This window comes from Malania oleifera, chromosome 3, assembly GCF_029873635.1.
Source record: "Malania oleifera isolate guangnan ecotype guangnan chromosome 3, ASM2987363v1, whole genome shotgun sequence".
NCBI lineage: Eukaryota > Viridiplantae > Streptophyta > Magnoliopsida > Santalales > Ximeniaceae > Malania > Malania oleifera.
This window is the reverse complement of record NC_080419.1, coordinates 64,101,402-64,122,344: the sequence shown is the minus strand read 5'-3', so window position 1 is coordinate 64,122,344 and position 20,943 is coordinate 64,101,402. Positions and strand designations below refer to the sequence as shown.

Sequence of the window (20,943 nt, the reverse complement as noted above, 5' to 3'; positions counted from 1 at the left end):
ACTTCTGAAAATTTAATTTCAAAAAAAAATTTATTGACCTATAGGAACTCCCACATAATTTATTTGAAAAAAAAAAAACCTCATTAATTGATCATTAAGTAAACAAAAAATAATTATAATAAATATTTTTGGTAGCAAATCACAATTTAGAAATTGGAATAGATTTATTAATATTTTCATCGGAAGAAGTCATATATTTTTAAAATTTTTCTTGTCCCTACATCTACTTAGTGTCATAAGAGTATCCCAAGTCAATGTTTTTATTTTATAATTTTAAATAAAATATAATTTTTTATAAGTAACTTTGAATATTCATACTTTAATATTTATAAACTAAATTATAATAATATGTTATTGATTTTTAAAATATATATATACATGAACTTCATTAAGGATTATAAAAATATTTTACATCATAATATTCACATAAAATCACATGCAATGCACATGACACACTTCCTAGTGGATTAGAACAATTCCAATACACAGAATATTCCCAAATACGCCCAACCCTATCTTAATATTTTTAAACCAAAAAATAACCCAGCATGGATTATAATAATTATATTAGAAAGAATATCCCAAATAAAACCAATTAATTTTTCATTTTGTCTTAAAATGTGACCATCTCTTGAATTTCATCGCAGTAGTATGATAAAATTGTCATAGTTCAGCAATAAGAAATAGCAGCAAGGAATTATCTATAAGAAATGCAGTACCTCAATACCACCAATGCAGAAGAGTACAATCAGCAGCCATACAAACCAAGATGACATAAAAAAGTAGAGCAGCACCAGAAAAGTTGAAGCCGCTATGACAAAAACCACAGCACCCTTTGCACTAATATCAAGAACTTCCTTCTCAGAATCAACTTTGACTGTTCCTGCATTAGAAGATTCCTAGCCCACGGATAGAAGACAATAAATTAATTTAAATACTGCATCCCTGAATAATTATCAATATGAATTAAGACAAGTTAAAACATTGAAGATATAAAGTTATAAAGGCATTAAAAGGCCAAAAAACCATACAACGCAAAAATGACAGACTAATTACAACACAAAAATCCCTCTTCTTCAGAGGTTCTCTAATTTCTACCCTTATATTTATGGGATTTGGTAAGGGAAAGGACTTAAAGGAGAGAAAAGCTTTATGGTGGTGCTCAATTATGGCTATCATTTGGTGTATTCAGTTAGAGAGAACTGCTAGAAATGCTAGGATTCTTAAATTGCTTGGGAGTAGAGTGGTGTTTCTTGCATTGCTGTGGTGTTTGCAAATGGCTTCTTTCAGCATGTATCTCTGTTAGATTTACAGGCGGGATTGTTGCTTTGCTCCATTAGATCTGTCATGTAATTATTTGCTTTTTCATCTAACTGTTTTCCTTTTGTATTGGGAGGATATATTGTTCTCCCTGTTTTTATTTCTCTCTTCGTTGTATTCATTCTTCCTCTAATATGATGCTTTGTTTACCCAAATATGTAAATGGTAGTAAATAAATGTAAACAGAGGCTTTTTCTCAGGTTAAGCATATCATGCAATTTCTAGTAGTGTATAAGTGACATCGCTCCTCTTTTGTGAAAAAATTGCTTGCACTGTGATCCAAGCTGATTCTACAGTGGACTCCTGAGTTGAAAATTTAAAAAAAAAATCTATTTTAGATATTAAAATGTTCTAAGAAAGAAGATAAAGAAATTACAACACAGTAGAGGGCAATAAATCCTCAAAAATGAAGAAACCAACCCAAAAAAAAAGAGGGGGGGGGGGGGAATACCTAATTGACACTAAATCAAACCTTTTTTAAACCCTTTCTATCAATTCACAGAGCACTACAAATTTGCTAGTTCATGCTGGTTCCGAGCAGGAAAGAAGAGGGATCATTTGGTTGGGAGGCCATCTCTGGGCCTAAGGGTGAGAAGGTTTGGGTTCAATAAGTTGGTATCTAGAAACACTGCTTTGTTACATGCATGGTTATGGTGTTTGCCTTGGGAATGAACTCCCATTGCACAAAGTGATTATAAGTAATTTTGGCTTGTAGGGGAATAGATTCAACTCTATTACGAAGATAAGATATGCCTGTGAGAGCCCTTGGTAATTTATTTTGCACATTTATATTTTGTTTGTTCTTTCATTAGGTATAAATTGGGTCATGGTTTATGTATTTATTTTTAGGAGGATGTTTCGCTGGGTGATGTTTCTTTCTCTAATCTTTGTCAGCATCTTTTCCATCCTTCCGTGGTTGATGATGCCTGTATTTCTTCTTTTATGTTAATAGCTGGTGATGCTGTTTCTTGGGACTTCCATTGTTGTAGCACTTCTAAATGGAGGGATATTCAGGTGTGGGTTTTGGATCTTTTCAGGAAGTTTTCTTGTAAATCCTTTTTTTATCATTTAATTATCTCTAACAGGTCTGTCCTTTTTCATCATAATATTTGGAAGGCTAATTTTCTTCAAGATAAAGGCATTTATTTGGTTTCTAGTTCTTAATAGAGTAGCACCAACCAAATGTTGCAGGGCAGTAGGCCCTATAAGGCATTATTCCCACATGTACATTATTTATGTCATGACAGTGCTAGGATTACAACAACAAAAACAAGATGAAGCCTCAAGTCCCACTAGATGGGGTTGGCTACATGAATCCTTTTCCACCGATTCACCCGATCGAGAGCATTTTCCTCCAATAACTTAAGAGCTATTAAATCCTTCCTAATTACCTCATTCCAGGTTATTTTAGGTCTACCACCTATCCTTTTTAATGTCAAAAAAAATAACTAACTCACTCCTCCTCACAGGTGCATTACTGCCTCTATGTTTCAAATGCCCAAACCATCTAAGTTGGCCCCCCTTATCTTTTCTTCAATCCGTGCTATGTCTAGGTTATTGTGTGTATGTCCATTCCTTAATTTATCTTTTAATGTTATACCACTCATCCACCTTAACTTTCACATTTCAGAAACTTTTACTTTTTTGTACATGTTTCTTAGTTGCCCAACATTCTGATCTAAAAAACATGGCTGCCCTTATAGCCCTCTTATAGAACTTTCCTTTTAATTTTAAAGGGTATTCTACAATCACACAACACGATTGATGCACTCCTCCATTTTACCAAACCTACTCTAACTCTATGTGTATTACATCCTCTTCAATTTCTTCTTTTACTTGCATAATAGATTCAAGATATCGAAATCTACTAGTGCTATTAATATCTTGACTATCAAGTTTAATTTTCTCTCTAATACTCCCCCTTACGTTATTGAAATTACATTACATATATTATGTCTTATTCCTACTTATCCTAAAACCCTTAAGACTTTGTAATGATTATTAAAAGTTCTAAGTTAGATTCCACACAACTCCTACTTTCATCGATCAAGACAATATCATCTACAAACAACATATACCAAGGGATCTCGTTTTGGATATTCCCAATGAGTTCATCAATCACCAAATCAAAAATAGAACCATGATGTACACATATTGTGATTGAAAATTCTCTAGATTCCTCTCCTACAATCAAAATGCTGATCATTCCTCTATCATACATGTCTTTAATGACCTTTGTATATCTGCTAAAGACACCTTTATTATCTAAAACCCACAAACTTCCCTAGGTACTCTATCGTAGGCTTTCTCTAGGTCAATAAAAACCGTATGCAGGTCCCTTTTCTTTTCCATAAACTTTTTCACTGATCTTCTTAAAAGATAAATAGCTTTTGTTATCAATCTCCCAAGCATAAACCAAATTGATTATCATGAACTCTTATTAGTCTTATTCTTTGTTCAATTACCCTTTCCCATAGTTTCATTATATGTCTCATAACCTTGATCCTGCGATAGTTATTACAATTTTGAATATCACTTTTTTATTAACCTGTTTTCCCTCCATTCCTCCAACATTTTCTTGGTTTTAATAATAGTCCTTAATAGATTAGTTAACGATAAACTTCCTTTATCCCCTAAACATTTCCAAACTTCAATTGGCATTTTATTTGGTCCTATAAATTTCCCACTTTTCATATTTTTTAAAGCCATCTTAACTTCGAGTACTCTGCTTTGTGCATAAATCTCCTATTTTTAGTCTTTTCCTCATTTGTCACTTCTAAGCTCAAGCTTCCAAATTGGTTTTCATTCTAAAGTATCTTCGAAACCTATCTTTTATGTCTTCTTCATTGATTAAGACATTATCATTCTCGTCCTTTATACATTTTACATTACCAAAATCTTCACATTTTCTTTCTCTAGCTCAAGCAAGCTTATAAATGTCTCTTTCTCCTTCTTTTGTGTCTAGTCTAGTATATGAAGTATTATAAGTTCTATGTTTAGCTTCACTAATAGCCTTTTTTGCATCTTTTCTTGCCTCTTTGTACTTTTCAAGATTTTCTATATTTCTACTACTTTTCCATGTTTTATACCAATTTCTTTTTGTCTTTATGGCTTTTTTGTACATCTTGATCCCACCACCAAATTTCTTTACTGCCCAAGTATCTTCCTCTAGATTCACCTAAAACCTCTTTTGCTATCTTTATAATAGAGTTAGCCATTCTATGCCACATAGTGTTCGCATCTACCTTGTCCCCTATAGTTCAATCACTCTCTTTAATCATTTTATCTTTACATTTTACTATATTTTCTCCCTTCAAGCTCCACCCACTAGTCCTCCTACATTGATTTATGTTGTTCTTTCTCTTCTATCTAATATTAGGACTCTATGTTGTGTAGTCAAACTTCCACCTAGAATAATTTTTCAATCTTTAGATGATAGATGACCCCCTTCCTAGTTAAGAAGAAATGTATTAGGCTCTTTGCCCACTCTTGAAAGTTATTAAATGTTCTTCTCTATTTATAAATCAGGTATTTAATAACCAAATCATAGGACATGGTATCTAAAGCTGTATCACCTACTTAAATTTTATCTCCATAGCCATAGCCTCCATGTATCCGCTCATAACCTATATTGTCCTTTCCAATGTGTCCATTCAAATCAGCTCTTGTCTTGTCTTTTCAGACATTGGTATCCCTTGTATAATACTATCCATATCTTCCCAAAATTGTATTATAAGGTTTTTTGGTAAGCCTATTTGGGGAGCATACGCACTAATGACATTTACTATCTTTAGAACTAGAGCTATCTTGATTTTTATGACAATATTCTTTTAACATCTACTACATTATCTTTTAGGTCTTTTCTACAATGATTCCCACCCAATTTTTATGTTTCTCTTTTCCAATGTGCCAAAATTTAAATCCTGATTTTTTCAATTTCTCTAGCTTTCTACCCTAGCCATTTCATCTCACGAAAGTTCCAGGATTGCTATCACTTTTTCTTTCTTTCTTTTTTTTCCTTTTTTTTTTTTTTTCTTTTCTTTTTCTTTTTCTGCATTGTTCAGTTACTTGGAGATAGGACTAGATCATTTGGGTTTGTTTGGTTGAGATTGTTTAGTTTTCTACTAATCTGTCAAGAGGTTTTGGAAGGAGTAAGGACACTAGTAGACAGTGGAAATGTGCAGTTTTTGTTGTTTTGTGGAGCATTTAGTTGGAGAGGGATGTGAATTTTCAATGGAAGGGGTTTATTCATATCACTGTTCTAGGAAAGAATCTGGTTTTTGGCATATCTTTGAACATTTTCCACTGCTTGCTTTTAAGGGGTCTGTTTTTTCAATCTAAAACATGATGGGCAGGCTATTTTGACGTAACTTGTTTTTGTTTCTTTGGTTATTGCAATTTGTTGTTCATCACAGGACCTGCCAAAATAACATATTATTTTGTAACACTCCCCTTCATGCTGGAGGTGTAAAAGTATCACATAACCCAGTTTGTAACAACCATTAGACAATGCAGGCTTAAATAGAGGCTTCGTAAAAACATAGCCTAACTGATGTACAAATTTCACAAAGTTCCCTCACGACCTTCTTTAACACAGTGTCCCTAACAAAATTAATACCAATAACATTAGGAGACCTTTGAAGGCTCACTCTCCAGATGTGTGTGTGCTATGTTATGGGAATCCCAAAACAGCATCCAATCTCATTTTTGGATTGTGATTTTGCGTGGAGGATATGGAATAAACTCTTTGGTATTATGGAAGAGAGTTGAGTTTGCCCCTATTCAGCCGAAGGCCCATTACACATCTCATTTGCTGGCTTTGGGAGAAGGAAGGATAGGGCAGGTCTGTTGAAGTGTGAAAAGCTTGCAGTCTTAAGAGGTTTATGGCTGGAACATAACACGCAATTTTTTTTCTGGGAAGAAGTTAAATTGGTCATTGGTGTGGGAAAAGTTTCAGTACATGGCTTCTTTATGGAGTGTCGGGTTTGGAATTTCTAGAAAGCTAGCTTTCAGGATTTAAATAGGGATTGGAGGAACTGGTTGGCTTGATTTTTGTTGTTCTGGTTTTAACCAGATTTTCTTCAGGAGATATCTTATCTCCCTCCTTGTAAATTCTTTCCCTATTAATGAAATTTCTTTTGCTATAAAAAATAAATAAATAAAAATTAAGGTCAACTTCAATGTGCTGTGTCCTCTCATGAAACAGTGGTTTTATTATCACAAAACATAACTATTTGCTTTGTTGACATAAAAGACTTCAGCCACATAAGCTCACTCACAGTATGAGCCATAGCTCGACACTCTGCTTCAGCTTTAGATCTTGCTACAATGATTTGTCTCTTGCTAGACCAGGTAACAAGGTAACCTCCCACGAATGAGCAGCATCCAGTAGTAGACCATCTGTCATCAACAAAGCCAGCAGAATCTACGTCACAGTACCCCACGATTTCACAATTTCTATTACATTTATATACCAAACCTCTGCCAAGAGAGGCTTTGAGATACCACAAAATTTTAGAAACAGCATCCAAAAGTGGTGGTTTAGAATTTTCCATAAACTGACTCACCACCCCGCTACAAAAGAAATGTCAGGTATAGTGACAGTCAAGCAGATCAACTTGCCAACCAACTACCTATATGGACGTTTATATTTAAATTTATACTTAAAGTCCAACCCAGCATCCCAGAAAACTTCCTATTGGGATCCATAGGAGCATCAACTGGTTTAGTTTCCAACAAACCAGTCTCACTTAGCAAGTCCAACGTATATTTTAGCTCAAATAGATTTGTCCCTTTCCTACACTGTACAATCTCAAAACCAAGAAAGTAAGTACCCATGTCCTCAATATGGAATTTTTCTTGAAACAACTGCTTAACATGTAAAATCCCAGCCGAACCACTGTTGATGATGATGATATCATCAACATAAACCACTAGATCACACCTGTCCCCTTTTTGTGGACAAAAACTGAATGATTAGAGTAGCACTAGATAAAGCCAAATGCAGAGATTACAACACTAAATTTGTCAAAATAGGCTTAAGACCATAAATGGCCTTCTACAACCTACATACTTTACCATCCTGCCCCTGAGCAACATACCCAGGAGGTTGCTTCATGTACACCTCGTAACAAAAAGGCATTCTTCACATCCAAATGGTACAAGGGCCAATCAAAATTAAGTGACAACAAGATCAATACATGAACAAAGTTTAGTCAAGCAAGAGGAGAGAAGGGCACAAAATAATCCATACCATATGCTGAATGTACCCCTTGGCAACCAACTGAGCCTTAACCTATTTGATAGAGCCATCAGAAGATATTTGATGGTATATAGTGTATACGCAACAACACCTAACCAAGTCATGTCCCTCAAGTGGTCAAGGCATCCATTTTTACATCCATTGCATACTTCCACCCAAGGTTAGCACGCACTTCAACGTCGGAGGAAGGGATAGAAACCAAGAAGAATAGACAAGGCAAAAGAATGCATAGGACTAGAAGGTGAAGAACTGAAACATAATGACTAATATGATAAGCAACTAAAGACAACTGTGCACATGTTCAAGTAGCTTTCCAGTGAGTAATGCGCAAATCCAAGTTCGATGGATCTCTAATACTAGAAATCTAAAAAGTAAGGCGCAAAAAAAAGGCAGCTAAATGGTGGTAGTGACGTCTGTGCTTGCTTTTCGTAGTTCATAAATCCTCAATTGTCTCTCTAGATCAGTAGCTGATGGATTTGGAAGAGGAGGAGAAGATTTCTTGAGAGGGATAAGGGTAGTAAAAAGAGGACGAACACAAAGGGGGGTGGGGGGGAGGGATTCAGGGAACATAAATCATTGATGGATTCAAAATGGGTTCATCCACTGATTAGCAAAAAAAAAAAGATTCATCCACTAGAGAAATAAGATGTCCCCTCAAAAAAGGTTACATCATGCTATCAGACTCTGCCAATCTTACTGACATCCAAAAAGCTTACTCCTTTAAAATACCCATAACATACCACAATAATTTTGTGTAGTAAATCTTTTCCAAAACCAGCAGACAATTCAACTTCTTCCCCAAAAAGATATGTGCATTATGTTCCATCTATAACCCCCACAACACTACCAAAAAAAAAAAAAACACACGCACACACACGCACATTTCCGTAACACGGCCATGTCTTTTCTCCTTCCAAAACCTATGAATGAAATAGCCAAAAAGTCCTACGCCAACTTCAGACAAACCCAGCTTTCTTCCAGAACACCAAATAACTTTTTCCACACTCAGCAAGCATTTCCTTATCTGCAACATGTCATTGGTATTGATTCTATTAAGCACGACCAACCAGATAAAAGCCGTAATTTTGGGGGGGATTTTGGCCTTCCCAATAACAGAATAAAAAGGAAAAGAAGAATTAGAACGGGCCAAGAACTCACAAAATGATTTACATGAATACATCCCCAAAGGATCCAAGGACCAAGAATGAGAATCCATTCCCAAAGAAATATGGCAATTATTCAACAAAATCAACAAGGATGTAGCTCATCCAATTCCGTATTATTAAGAGATCTTCTAAAATGAAAATCCCAAGAAGCCAAGGACTACCTGGGTCCATAGCTAAATAAGAAATAACACTATTATGCTCTGAGCTCAAATGGAAGAGACAAGGAAAAGAAGTAGATAGAACAACATTCCCCAATCAAGATCTTTCCAAAAACACATCTGAGAGCCCCTCCCCACTACAAATTATGTATGGGGGATGAATAGGGGATAAATCTGAGAGATAATCTCCACAAGCTCTCTGAAGAAAATCTAAAACTAAAATTGGTGTCCTAGCCAGACTCATTCAAACCAAACTTGCTTCTAATTAATTTATGCCAATGGAAAGAATCCTCTAAGGGAAATCACCAAATCCATTTAGCTTAGGGAGCAATGATTTTAGACACCAACCCACCCCCCACCCCACCTAAAAAAAAAAAAAATTGACCAACATACCACATCCCAACTCACCAAATGATCCCCAAGACCCCTAGTTCCATACGACGAGAAATCTCTCATTATTTTCTCACTTGCTAGCAATCCATACACGAATCTGACCAGTAATACAATGGGATACTAGACAGACAAGCCTGAATAAGAGTGATCTTACATTTAATTCTATTTTAGAAGCTAAATTATATATTTTACAATTTTTCTTTTTCTTTTTAATTTCTTTATTGGTAGAAGCTATGACATGTATCAAGATTTAAAGGCATTTGAATGGGGAAAAAACATATTGTAAAAGTAAGGATATTCAGCAGAAATTTCAAAAACTGAAATAGAAGCGAGAAGTTAATAACCTTTGGTGATAATTCATTATAACGTTCGTCATTCTGCTCACATGCAATAAAATCTGACCACAGTGAAGCAGAAACAATTGTTCCAACAGCCATCAACCATAGGAATACCACAGAGTAGTCAACAACCGGGCGATTAGGGGCGTAAAGCAGAAGTTCCACTGCATGATGAAATATAGTTAATCATATATCACATTACAATGCAAATAAACGTAAAAATTCAATTTCAATACAGCTAAAAACAAAAAACTGAGAACCCCACAGAAGGTACAAAACGAACAGCTGGAAAATAACAATAGGTTTAGCCAAAAATTCAACTTCTGCCATTTTGCACTCATTCTTTTGTGAAGGACAGCTTGTCATTCATTGTGCATTATTCCTAATTTCACATCTCTTTTTTAGAAAAAATAAAATAAGCCAAATACAAAAAAGATAGGAAGAAGAAAGTAAAGAAAAAAGAGGAATCCAGGGGAGTAACTAAGCTAAGGCCCCTCCTAGTAGAAAACAAATTCCCATTTCCAAGAATGCATTTGTTTTGAATGAAATTTCCAAAATTTGTAGAATTTTGACTCAATTTCAGGAATTCCCAAATTTCAGCAAGTATTTGAAGTAAAAAATATTGAACCCAATTTAACTTCAAACCCTCCTGAGACCAAAATATCAGGAAATTACCAAAGTTTAAGACCACACTCCTTCCTAACCCATGCATCTATCAATACAGAAGATATCTTTCCATCTGCTGAAGGTTTCAATAGTCCTTAAGCGATAAACATAACCAAGCAAGCGTTTGAACGAATAGAATAAATTAATAGGCTCACCTCTCCCTCCACCTGCGATAGATTTATTAAAAGTCTCTCCTCCTGACTTTGGAATCATGACAACAGGAATTGTAATATTCACAGTAGTATCATCTTCAGAACAAACCATTTTGAAAAGATCTGACAATGTAGCGGAAGGGAGGGCACAAAAAAAAAAAAAACAAAGAAGTTAGGTTTAATATCTGTTAAGCTGACTAGGAAATATCAACACGGTTAAATAGCTGAACATCAAATATCAAAATTAAAACATCAGATTCCAGCCAATAATTAAACCTTCATTGTCATTTATCACCAACAGAGCTGCTGCTCCTCCTGATTGTGCAATATCTGCTTTCTTCATGAACGCGCAATCACCACGCATAGACAAGGCAGCACATTGTGATAACTGAAAAAAGCAAAAGATACAATTTATTGTTTATATAAAATGATCCCTGGAGACATCATGATGCATCTTTTGTCAACCCCAAAAACAAACTTAAAATTGCAATGTTTCACAAAGATATTTCCAAAGTTTTGAGGAATGTTTTGAAAAACATCTAACATAAGTTGCACTAAGGGTGGGAAGGTTTTTTCTCTATGAAAAAATTGAAGCATTTGAAAAAGAAACTGAAAATTTGGAATATTGAGACCTCTGGTGATGTTAGATCTAGCAAAAAGAATATTCTTGAGGAATTGGCGGTGATTGATAAACAAACTGAGAAGGCTTTCATTCTTTAGGATATTGCTGTTGTCCAATGAGTTTGAGCAGGTTGCATTAAGGGAAGAGATGAGCTGCGGGAAAAAATCTAGGATGAATTGGGTCAGAAGCGGGAATTGTAATTCTAGACTCTTCCATAGGGTGGCTAATGGCAGGAGAAGAAAAAATTTTATTAAAGAGCTTTAGGATGATAAAGGAGAGGTTATTAGGGATTTGAAACATATTGCAGGGCTGATTATTGATTTTTATAGGAATCACTTCTCAGAGGAGGACAAAAGGAGAGTTATGGTCAAGGGGCTAGATTGGTGTCCTATATTAGCTGATAAAGAAATTTGGCTAGAGAGACCCTTTGAGGAAGAAGAGATTAAAATTTTGGTTTTTTGAAATGAATAGAGAGAACACCCCTGGGCATGATGATTTTACAATAGCTTTCTTTCAGTACCGGTGGGATATTCTGAAGGCTTGCTCAAAATTTATCTTGAATTTTTACATAATGAGGTAGTAGGGAGGAACATAAATTCTACTTTTACAACCCTAGTGCCTAAAAAGGATTGTGTGGTTAAAGTCAAAGATTTTAGACCAATTAGCATAATCACAAGTGTCTATAAGATTTTGACTGAGATGTTATCTAAGAGATTGACTACTGTTTTGGAGGACACTAACCCTCTTAGCCAAAGCGCTTTAAGAGGTGATAGATAGATCCTTGATGCTGCATTGATAGCTAATGAGGTGGTTGAACACACTGTCCATAGGAAAAAGGCGGGTATAGTGCTGAAACTAGATTTTGAAGAAGCCTATGATAGGGTGAAGCCTATGATAGGGTGAACTAGAGTTTCTTGGACGAGATTATGGATAGAAAAGGTTTTGGTTTGAGGTGGAAGAAATGGATTAGAGAATGCTTATCTTCTGTGGTCTTCTTTGTTTCAGTTAATGGTGAGGCTAGGGCTTGGTTTCATGCGTCCCAGGGTCTTAGACAGGGCGATCCCCTCTCCCCTTTTCTCTTTATATTGTAGTTGATGGTTTGAGCAAGATGATTGAGAGAGCAGTTGATAGAGGGCTTGTGGAGGGGATTAAGGTAGGAAATGGAGTGTATCATTTCACATCTACAATTTGCAAATGATACTATTCTCTTCCTCACAGATAACATGTGTTGCTTTTCTAATTTGCTAACTATCCTTCAGGTTTTCAAGAAAGCTTCTGGCTTGAAGATTAACTTTTCCAACAGTGGTCTGGTGGGCCATGGCATTAATGTTGATCCTTTTGTTAGGCTTGTCGGTTGTGCGGTTTAGAATTGACCAATTATAAATGCAGGTGTTCCCTTAGGTGGTAATCCTAATGCTGATCCTTTCTGGGATCCTATTCTTAGAGAGCGGCTAGGAGACTGGATGGGTGGAAAGGAAATTTTTTCACCTAAGAGGATCAGATTACTCTTATTCATGCATGTCTATCTTCCATTCCCTTGTATTATATTTCTCCTTTTAGAATTCCTATGAGAATGCGCAAGCTTGATAATTAATGAGGGATTTCTTGTGGTCAAGTGGGGGAGAGAGTCAGAGATCACCTTGTAGGTTGGGAGACTGTGTAGGTCTAAAAGGGATGGAAGTCTAGGTCTTGGCAATTTGATGTCCAAAAATATTTCTTTGGTGGGGAAATGGCTATGGCGCTTTCCTTGAGAATCTAATTCTCTTTGGCATAAGGTAATCTATAGTAAATTTGGTCCAATACAGAATCGGTGAGATGCTAAAGTTGGGGATAGTATTACTCATGTGAGTTCGTAGAAGTTTATTTCTCAGATTTACAATTGTTTCTTTCCTAAAAAATCCAGTACAGGGTGGGAAACAGGGAGTGGATTCATTTCTAGAAGGACCTTTGGATTGGGGAGATGTCATTGGTTATTGCTTTTCCTCATCTTCATCAAGTCTCTATTCTTCATGATACCCCTATTTCTGATTTTTTTTTTTTCTTTTGCAAGGGCTCTCTTGGGAGAAATCTCAATAATAGAGAGATTGATGAGTTGGTTCTTTGAACCAATTTGCTTTATTCTTTTCACGTTCATTAGGGGAATGATGAAAGGGTCTGGAGATTTCTCTTGTAAATCGTTTTTCTCTTATTTGACTTGCAACCCTAATGAGGATTTTTTGGTTTGTACTCTTTGATTTGGAAGCTGAAGCTCCCTCAAAAATAAAAGCTTTTATTCAGACTGCAGCACTCGATAGAACCAATACTAATGATGTGCTTCAGAAGAGAAGGCCTAACAAGGCCATAACCAGATGTTTGTGTCCTTTGCTCGAGTAGTGGGGAGAATTGCTCACATTTGTTTCTTCATTGCCCCTTAACTTGGGTTGTCTGGAATAAATTATTTGGTATATAAGTGGTGAAGATTGGATTTGTCCCTCCACTTTAAATACTTATTATCTATCACTTTTGGAGGGTTTTGGAAAAGGGAAGGATAGGAAAGCCTTGTGGCGATGTGCTACTATGGCTGTTATTTGGTGTCTTTGGTTGGAGAGATGCTAGAATTTTCGAAGGGATCGCCACAGTTAATAATTTGGTTTGGAGTAGAGTGGTTTATCTTGCATCATTGTGGGTGTCAGCGAATGGCTGTTTTCATCATGTTTCTCTGGGAGACCTGCAGTGAGGCTGGTTGGCTCGGCTTCATTGACTTGGCTTTCAGACAATGATGATTTCCCGGTGTAATTTTTTGTTATTGTTGTAAAGAGAGGATTTTTTATGCTCCTAGTTTTCCTTTCTTTTCCACCTTTTATTTTGTTGCACATTCTTATCTCTTCTAATAAATTTCTTTGTTTATTAAAAAAAATTTGCACTATGGTCAATTAAGTCCACATTCCAAAGCAATTTGAAGCCTCTAAAGAAAAAAAGTTAATTATTCACTCATGATGTTTTAGTAACTTTCCATGAAGTAGATAAGAGAAATTTAATGAAGTAAACAGTAACAAACCTTTGACAAGGAATTGGAACAGCAATTTAAAGGATTTGAAAAAACAGCAGGCAATTTGAGATCATTTTCAGCATGACTTGGCAATGAAGCACCAAATCTTGCACTTAACCCAACTACACTTTCGCCTTCCACACCATTAACCCAGTTCTTGATCTTGACCTGAAAATTAAATTCAATAAGCACTCCAAATCAATTTATTAGAAACTAAATAGTCAGGACAAAAAGCAAAATGCAGATACAATCTCTGCAATAATTACAAAAATGGGGTAAATTGCACTGAACTCCCTTTTTTATAATAATTGCACTGCCCCCTCTTAATATGAAGCCAAACCATTTTGCATCATTAAGTTCAAAATGGGCAAAGAACCCTCAAAAGTTCGACTAGGTGACACTTTACACCCTTCGACTAGAATTGCACCATAACTCTAATGGAAACATGCATGTGATGCACGCATAACCCATTAGTCTTTGTAATTGAAAAATATTTCCGACACTTCCATACAAACAGATTCATACTATTTCTTTTACTTAAAAGTTCTTTGTTCTTACACCTCTTTTCCCTCCAATATAATATCAATAGATTCAATACAAATCATATGATAACAACAACAACAATCACAAATTGAAATAATAATATTCTAACATTCGCAAGTTGGTTTATAATAGATAAATATTAATGATTCGTCATAGAGAAGGTGTTGATGATCTATTTGAGTCAAAGAAGAACAAGTATAACATTTTGTAAATTATAGGACATGCAGACATACAACATAGATATGTGTATCTGCATATGAAAGGAAGGGTGCATTCATTGGGTTTGCCTATCCATTAATGAAAATTTAAAAAAATAATAATAAATGAATAAATAAATAAATAAATAAGGCGAAAAGGGTAGCAGGCAACTTAAAGTGAAAGATGCACAACTTTTGGGAGTTCCCTCAATCACCTTTAAGTTTCAAGTACGAAAAGTATTATCGCAACAATGCTAAGGAGGTACAGGCTGTACAGTATAATTTACCTCACATGCCATATCACACAAGAGATTGCATGAAACATAATTTCTGAGAGGCCTCCATTGCTTTTCCATAAAAATGAGAAAAAAGATATTGAATTCCTAGATTACATGAAACATAATATTTTAGAGGCTTCAATTGTTCACCCATGAGAATAAAGATTGTGTTTTCCATAACTCTACAGTTTTACAACTTTTATTATTTGATAAATGTTCATATACTTAATCAATGCAATGTTTTATACTCGAGCAATCTGATGGTCTAATTTATATAATCATTTGTATTCAAGCATCACTCCACAGCTACACCCTAACAGCACAAAAGCAGCATCTCCAGCAAAAAATCTTTGACAGCATTTTCAACAATACAATTTCTTATGGCAATATGCCAAGCTTCACCTCCAATCTGATTTCTTCTTATGCATTTTCTTCTTCATTTATAATTACTTAATTCACTGTATTCCTTGAATCTGATCTGTCAAAACCCTGTTGCAATGAAACATTAGTTCCTCAATCACCCAAACATCATTCCATTCATATTTATTCTTGGCTAGTTGGTGAAGAAACAACTTCCCTAAAGGAGAAAGACTCCCTCTCATCAAAAGTACTCCCTTCAACCTCCCTACTTACTTCATGTTCCCCTTTCCCATGCCTTGCTCTAGGGCCAAAAGTCTGGAAGACACCCAAAAAAGATTTCTTGAGCAAACTACTGGGTAGGTGTTCAAATTCCACATAGTTAAATGATAAGTTGTTTTGTAACCAATTACAACACATGACATGGCTTGGGAAAAAAATTATAGCTTTAAATTATGAATTTGATCACAATGGGTGTGCATCCAACAAGTCTAGCAGTCCTATGTGGTAAGTTTCTGAAAGTGGATAAAAAAGTTTGGGAAGATTTCTTCATTCTCATCCATTTCAATGCTGGAAATGGTGACATCTTCTTTTGGTACGATGCCTGATGCATCTCCTCCCCACTTAGTTCCCAATTTCCTATTTTTAATTATTATGCATGCTGACCACTCTGATAATAGAAATTCTTGAAACATCCACTTTCTGAGAAATGCCCATGATTACCAGCTAGACTCTTTCGCTGATTTCTATGTCTACTTATACAGAAATGTCCCCAATTCAACAAACCTGAATGCCTAAATGGGAGCTTAACAAAAGTGGACTTCACGGTCAGTTCATTCTACAAGCAACAGTTGGACAACCCCTCTGAGGGCAGGATTAGCTTCCCCTAGGAACTATTGGGAGAACTCCAGCGCCAATGAAAGTTCTTTATTTTTTTTTGGGTTAAGGGGCAAGTTTGGGGAAGATCCTCACTATTAATAATCTCCGGAAAAAAATAAATTTGGTTAACAAATTCTTTTTAGCAAATATGATGTTGAATTTGTTGACCATATTCAACTTGACTGTGCCTAGATCAGCAATTTTGAGAATCCAGCTACTGCTCTAACTAGCCAGCACTGGGCTACAGCTGAAACTATGAAAAAGGAGATTGGGCTTGGAAAGCATACCTACAAAAAGGGGGAATAAACTTGTCATTGTTCCCACTCACCAATTTTCGGATATGTGGACTGGGAGAAACTCCTTCAACTATTTCTTTCACAATCCTCAAGGAAAGATAGCTCACAACTTTTGCAAATTGGTTTAGTCTATTGTACAAGCTGGACACATACAATTTTGTTGGTTTCTTGGATACCCTGCCACACAATTGATTCAACATTTTTTCTGTATCTTATTTTTCTTTTCTTGTGCCTGAGAGGCACCCCCTTGGAGCCATATTAATGAATTCTCACTCGACCCATCAAAAAAGAAAAGACATTAAACCCATTTCAAGAAACTAGTGCTCAAACTACTAGTGGGAATGAAAGCAAGAGGGGAAACAAGGGTATTGGGAGGCTGTTGAATGCAGAGGGATCTGACAATTGGTTTATGGATGACTCATGAAACCTCTCCCTCTCTCATCACAACTAACATTGCCATTATGGCTGTTACGGATCATGAAAGAAGTGGATTGCAGAACATCAGTCCAGATAGAGAGATTGAATAAAATCAGAGTGTGAGTTTTAATTTGTACTTAAGCAGAACCCAAATCAAACTTGGTGGGTGAGGGTATCTTCGGTGGAAACAAATTGCCTTTCAGATGGATTTGGCATATCCGTGTTTGCAAGATTGGGACGAGGAATTCGAATCATTCAATTTGGTAGCCCCATATACTAAATAGTGATTTGATCAATAAAAATGGGGAATTTTTTGGAGCTAGTGTTTGGCTAGAAATAAAGGCAAAACTCAGTCTTCCTTTCTAGTGGATCTAAACGGGGTGGATGGAGAGGCTTTGTGCAAGAATTTTGTACACTAGCTAGGGGACTTTTTTCATGGCAGTGTTGTTGAGTGTGAGGGGTTGAAGAGTAACAGTCAATAGCTCTAAACTGAAGGCATAGAGAAACAAGTCTATGCTCATTGTGACAGTATGATGAAAGTCGAGCAGCCTGTTGATGCATTGTCAATTGCCAAACACCTTCATTTGGAAGGTTTGATGCTCATGAGTCACGACAGAGGCCCCAGGGGTTCACTGTGAAGAAGATGGGGTGGGTCAGGCAAGTCAACAATAGTGTTGGACATGGGCCAACTCGTGGATAGTGAAAGGTTGAAGGACTTGTAGAAAGTAATTCCCAAACAGGCAAGAATAGTCTTTAAGGGAGTCATTGTTCCAAAGATGTGTTCATTACCATGTTATTTTTGTGAAGGCACATACTCTTGTCAAAAGGAAGGGGAGCCTAGGCGCAATGGTAAAGTTGTTTCTGCGTGACCTGCAAGTCATGGGTTCAAGGCATGGAAACAGCCTCTTGTAAAAATGCAAGGTAAGGTTGTGTACTATAGACCCAACATAGTACGCCCATTCCCTAGACCCCGCATATGTGGGAGCTTTATGCACCGAGCTGCCTTTTTTTTTTTTTTTTTTTTTTCCTTATTCCTGTCCAAAAGAATTCAGAGGACCAATGTCTAAGTAAAGGGAGTGTCCAAAAGGTTGGCTTTAAAGCAAAAAATATGATGAATTGTTAAGATTAAAAGTGGTAGAGTGAAGGGTTTTGAGATAAAGGTTGAAGCAATTCTAGTACCAGACAAATTGCGCAGACGAAACAAAATAAGGACAATGGATCACCAAGTGATTCTTCTACAAAGAAAGATAACAATACCAAAAATCTCAGATTCTTTTCAAGTGAGCTGAGTGCAGGTGAAAAGAGTATTCTGTGTGCCAGGTGAAGGTTTGAGAGCTGTAGGAATGGTGGACAAGAGCTAATTTGATTGATGATGAAGTTGATGTTTAAGGTATAAGGACTCTAAAAATGCCAAAGTGGGATCAAGTGGGTGGCAAAACCCCTGGCTGGGGAACGTCAACAATATCTAAGGTTTATACCTATTACACACCATGCAAAAGGGTGTGGAAAAAACGAATCCTCCTGTTGAGACTAAAAGAGTCATGGCAGTCATGGCATGCAGGTAAGTAAAATTTTAGAGGGAATGGCAATGGCAGTTTTTGAATTGAGGAGATATTGAATAGGCCAAAGCTACTTTCAATAAAGATGGTTAGTGAGGAAAATCCAATTAAGGAGAAAAACAAGTGACTGCTGTGTGATAAGGACTATTTTCAAATGAGGTTTGCCATCAATTTGGATATGTATCATAATCTTCTAATTTATTGCATGATATTCTTATGCAACCTCATCTTCACTCGACGTTATATAGGGTGTTTCTATCTTCAAGGATGATGGAACAAGCAAGCAAGGAGTGACAAATGAATAAGCAGACTAAGGCTGGTATTTTGCCCACCCCTGGTTCTCATGTGAGAGAGAAGAATGGCAAGGACGTAGAGGCACAAGAAGTGATAGATGAAAAGGGTTTGTGGTTGTCAAATCCTGTTGGCAAGCAAGTACATTTGGATAGCAGTAAAAGTCGGGCAAAGAAGGCACAACAAAAATTAGCTAATTTTAAAGCTATATTAATTATGATGGAAAGGAGCTGAAAAGGGGTTTTCTTTTTCAACATTCGTTAGGTCTATTTCTATTTCGTTTTGGGTGTTTTTGTAGTTCTTTTTCCCAAATATTTTTCTCTCTCTTTCTAATAGGCAAAAACTATTGGTTTTTCTTTATTTATGATGTTGCAGTTATATACAAAAGGCATAAATTTTTCTCTTCAATAGAATAACAGGAAAAAGAATACCGCAATGGATGCATTGGGTAGAGGGTGGCAAACACATCCTATAAGTCCATATGCAAAACAAGCTGCAGTTTTAGAATTATCATTTACAAATAATCATTTGACATTCACGAACAACCATTTCACAATATTTCAGAATATGGGACACAATGTTGATTGTTACATAAGAGAAAAATTACTCCTGTATATGTAACCTGCAGTTGTTCAAGGCTGGAGGTCTAATCTAGAAAACTGCAATAAATATTTCCAGGACGAGTTTGATTGATAATCCACAGTTTTACTGTCACATTTTTTGAATCATTCAGTCATTTGTCCGTCAGGGGTCAAATGAAATGGAGTCTAGAATGTAAAGCATACACTGCCCTTTGTTTGACCATTTGACAGAAAATTTTCCACATATAAGAAAGAAAGCAAGTAATGTTTTTAGATCAGTTGCAAGATAAAACCATAATGCCCACGGTTCCTCTTTTTTTTGTTTTTTTGGGTAACAATTAAAAGCTCAAAAGAGCATGGTCGATCATGCTACAATATATGCATAACAAATTTTACAGGGTATCCCTTCTAATGCGGTCCTAGAAGGGCCTCTTACAGCCTCAATACAGTCGTTTTGTCCAGACACAATACCATACCGGAGTGTATTTTTTTTTTTTTTTTTTTTTATCGGGTGGAGAGTGGGGGCAGAGAGGGATGAAGGGAGGGAGCAAAAGAATTAGCGAACCATAGAAGAGAGGAGTTTGCTTCTATTTGCATGAAATTACACCACGAGCTTGGAATTAGATGGAAATTTCAATCTCCACTTTCCTGCAGCTCCATTTATAAATTAAAAGAAATGAACTTAGCTCCCTAAACCCAATTCAACATCAACAATCTCGCATTTAGAGCAAAATTTCCAAAACTCACGGCATCAACATTCCAATCGAATCCAATTTAGCTCTCCTTCTTTCTGAAATTCTTCCCACTTCCCGAATCAAGGAACGGCTCCAAACAAATAAACGACACGAAAGAAAATAAGATAGACAAATCATGTTTGATTTGATGATTTACCAACTGATATTTATTTTTGCAGTTGGGGGATTTCGGAGTCGAGTCATCGTCCAGCGAAACGTCATCGGCGACCGCGACTGACACAAACAGAACGAGAAGGATCTTCGCCGATAAGCGTAGAGTCCCTGCCGGGGAGGCCATGAATCCCCAATTGCTTCAGGCGGGGGCAAAAAAGCAGACTTGTGTATGGAATGGAAACGGGCAAAGAAGACGACACCCGGGGTGTCTTAAATTGGAAAATCCAGCTGATCGGAATGTATTATCTGAAATTGGAATCCATGGGTTGAGTCCACGTGGCTATTTGGACAAATTTTAAGAGAAAGACGAGTGATGAACGTAGAATCTAAAGTCCACCTTACAATATTTTATATTAATACTTCTACCTATATCATTTTTTTGGATTAAGCACCGGTTTCTACGTGTCCATTTTACAATCCAAGTGACTAATCTCGCACCCCTTGAAGCTGACCCCACAACTTCAAAGGGAGGTAAATTTCAGGAATCCAGAGGCGAAAATGAACTCAAGAGGGTTTGAACACCTGACCTCGT

General features: G+C 36.3%; 1 protein-coding gene across 2 annotated transcripts in view; it reads right to left on the bottom strand.

Annotated features, from left to right (window-relative positions):
- The window catches only part of LOC131150887 (signal peptide peptidase-like 2), a 118,459-nt gene extending 97,727 nt beyond the window's left edge, over positions 1–20,732 (bottom strand). Inside the window, exons 1-6 of one of the 2 annotated variants that reach the window (XM_058101945.1) lie at positions 20,395–20,732; positions 14,115–14,273; positions 10,732–10,843; positions 10,459–10,578; positions 9,644–9,801; positions 720–899 (exon numbers count right to left, since the gene is read on the bottom strand). In XM_058101945.1, coding sequence (XP_057957928.1) covers positions 720–899; positions 9,644–9,801; positions 10,459–10,578; positions 10,732–10,843; positions 14,115–14,273; positions 20,395–20,535 — 870 coding nt within the window. In that variant the 5' untranslated portion in view covers positions 20,536–20,732. The remainder of the gene's footprint in view (positions 1–719; positions 900–9,643; positions 9,802–10,458; positions 10,579–10,731; positions 10,844–14,114; positions 14,274–20,394) is intronic. The other variant, XM_058101944.1, reaches the window with a different exon arrangement.
- Positions 20,733–20,943: the final 211 nt, after the last annotated feature.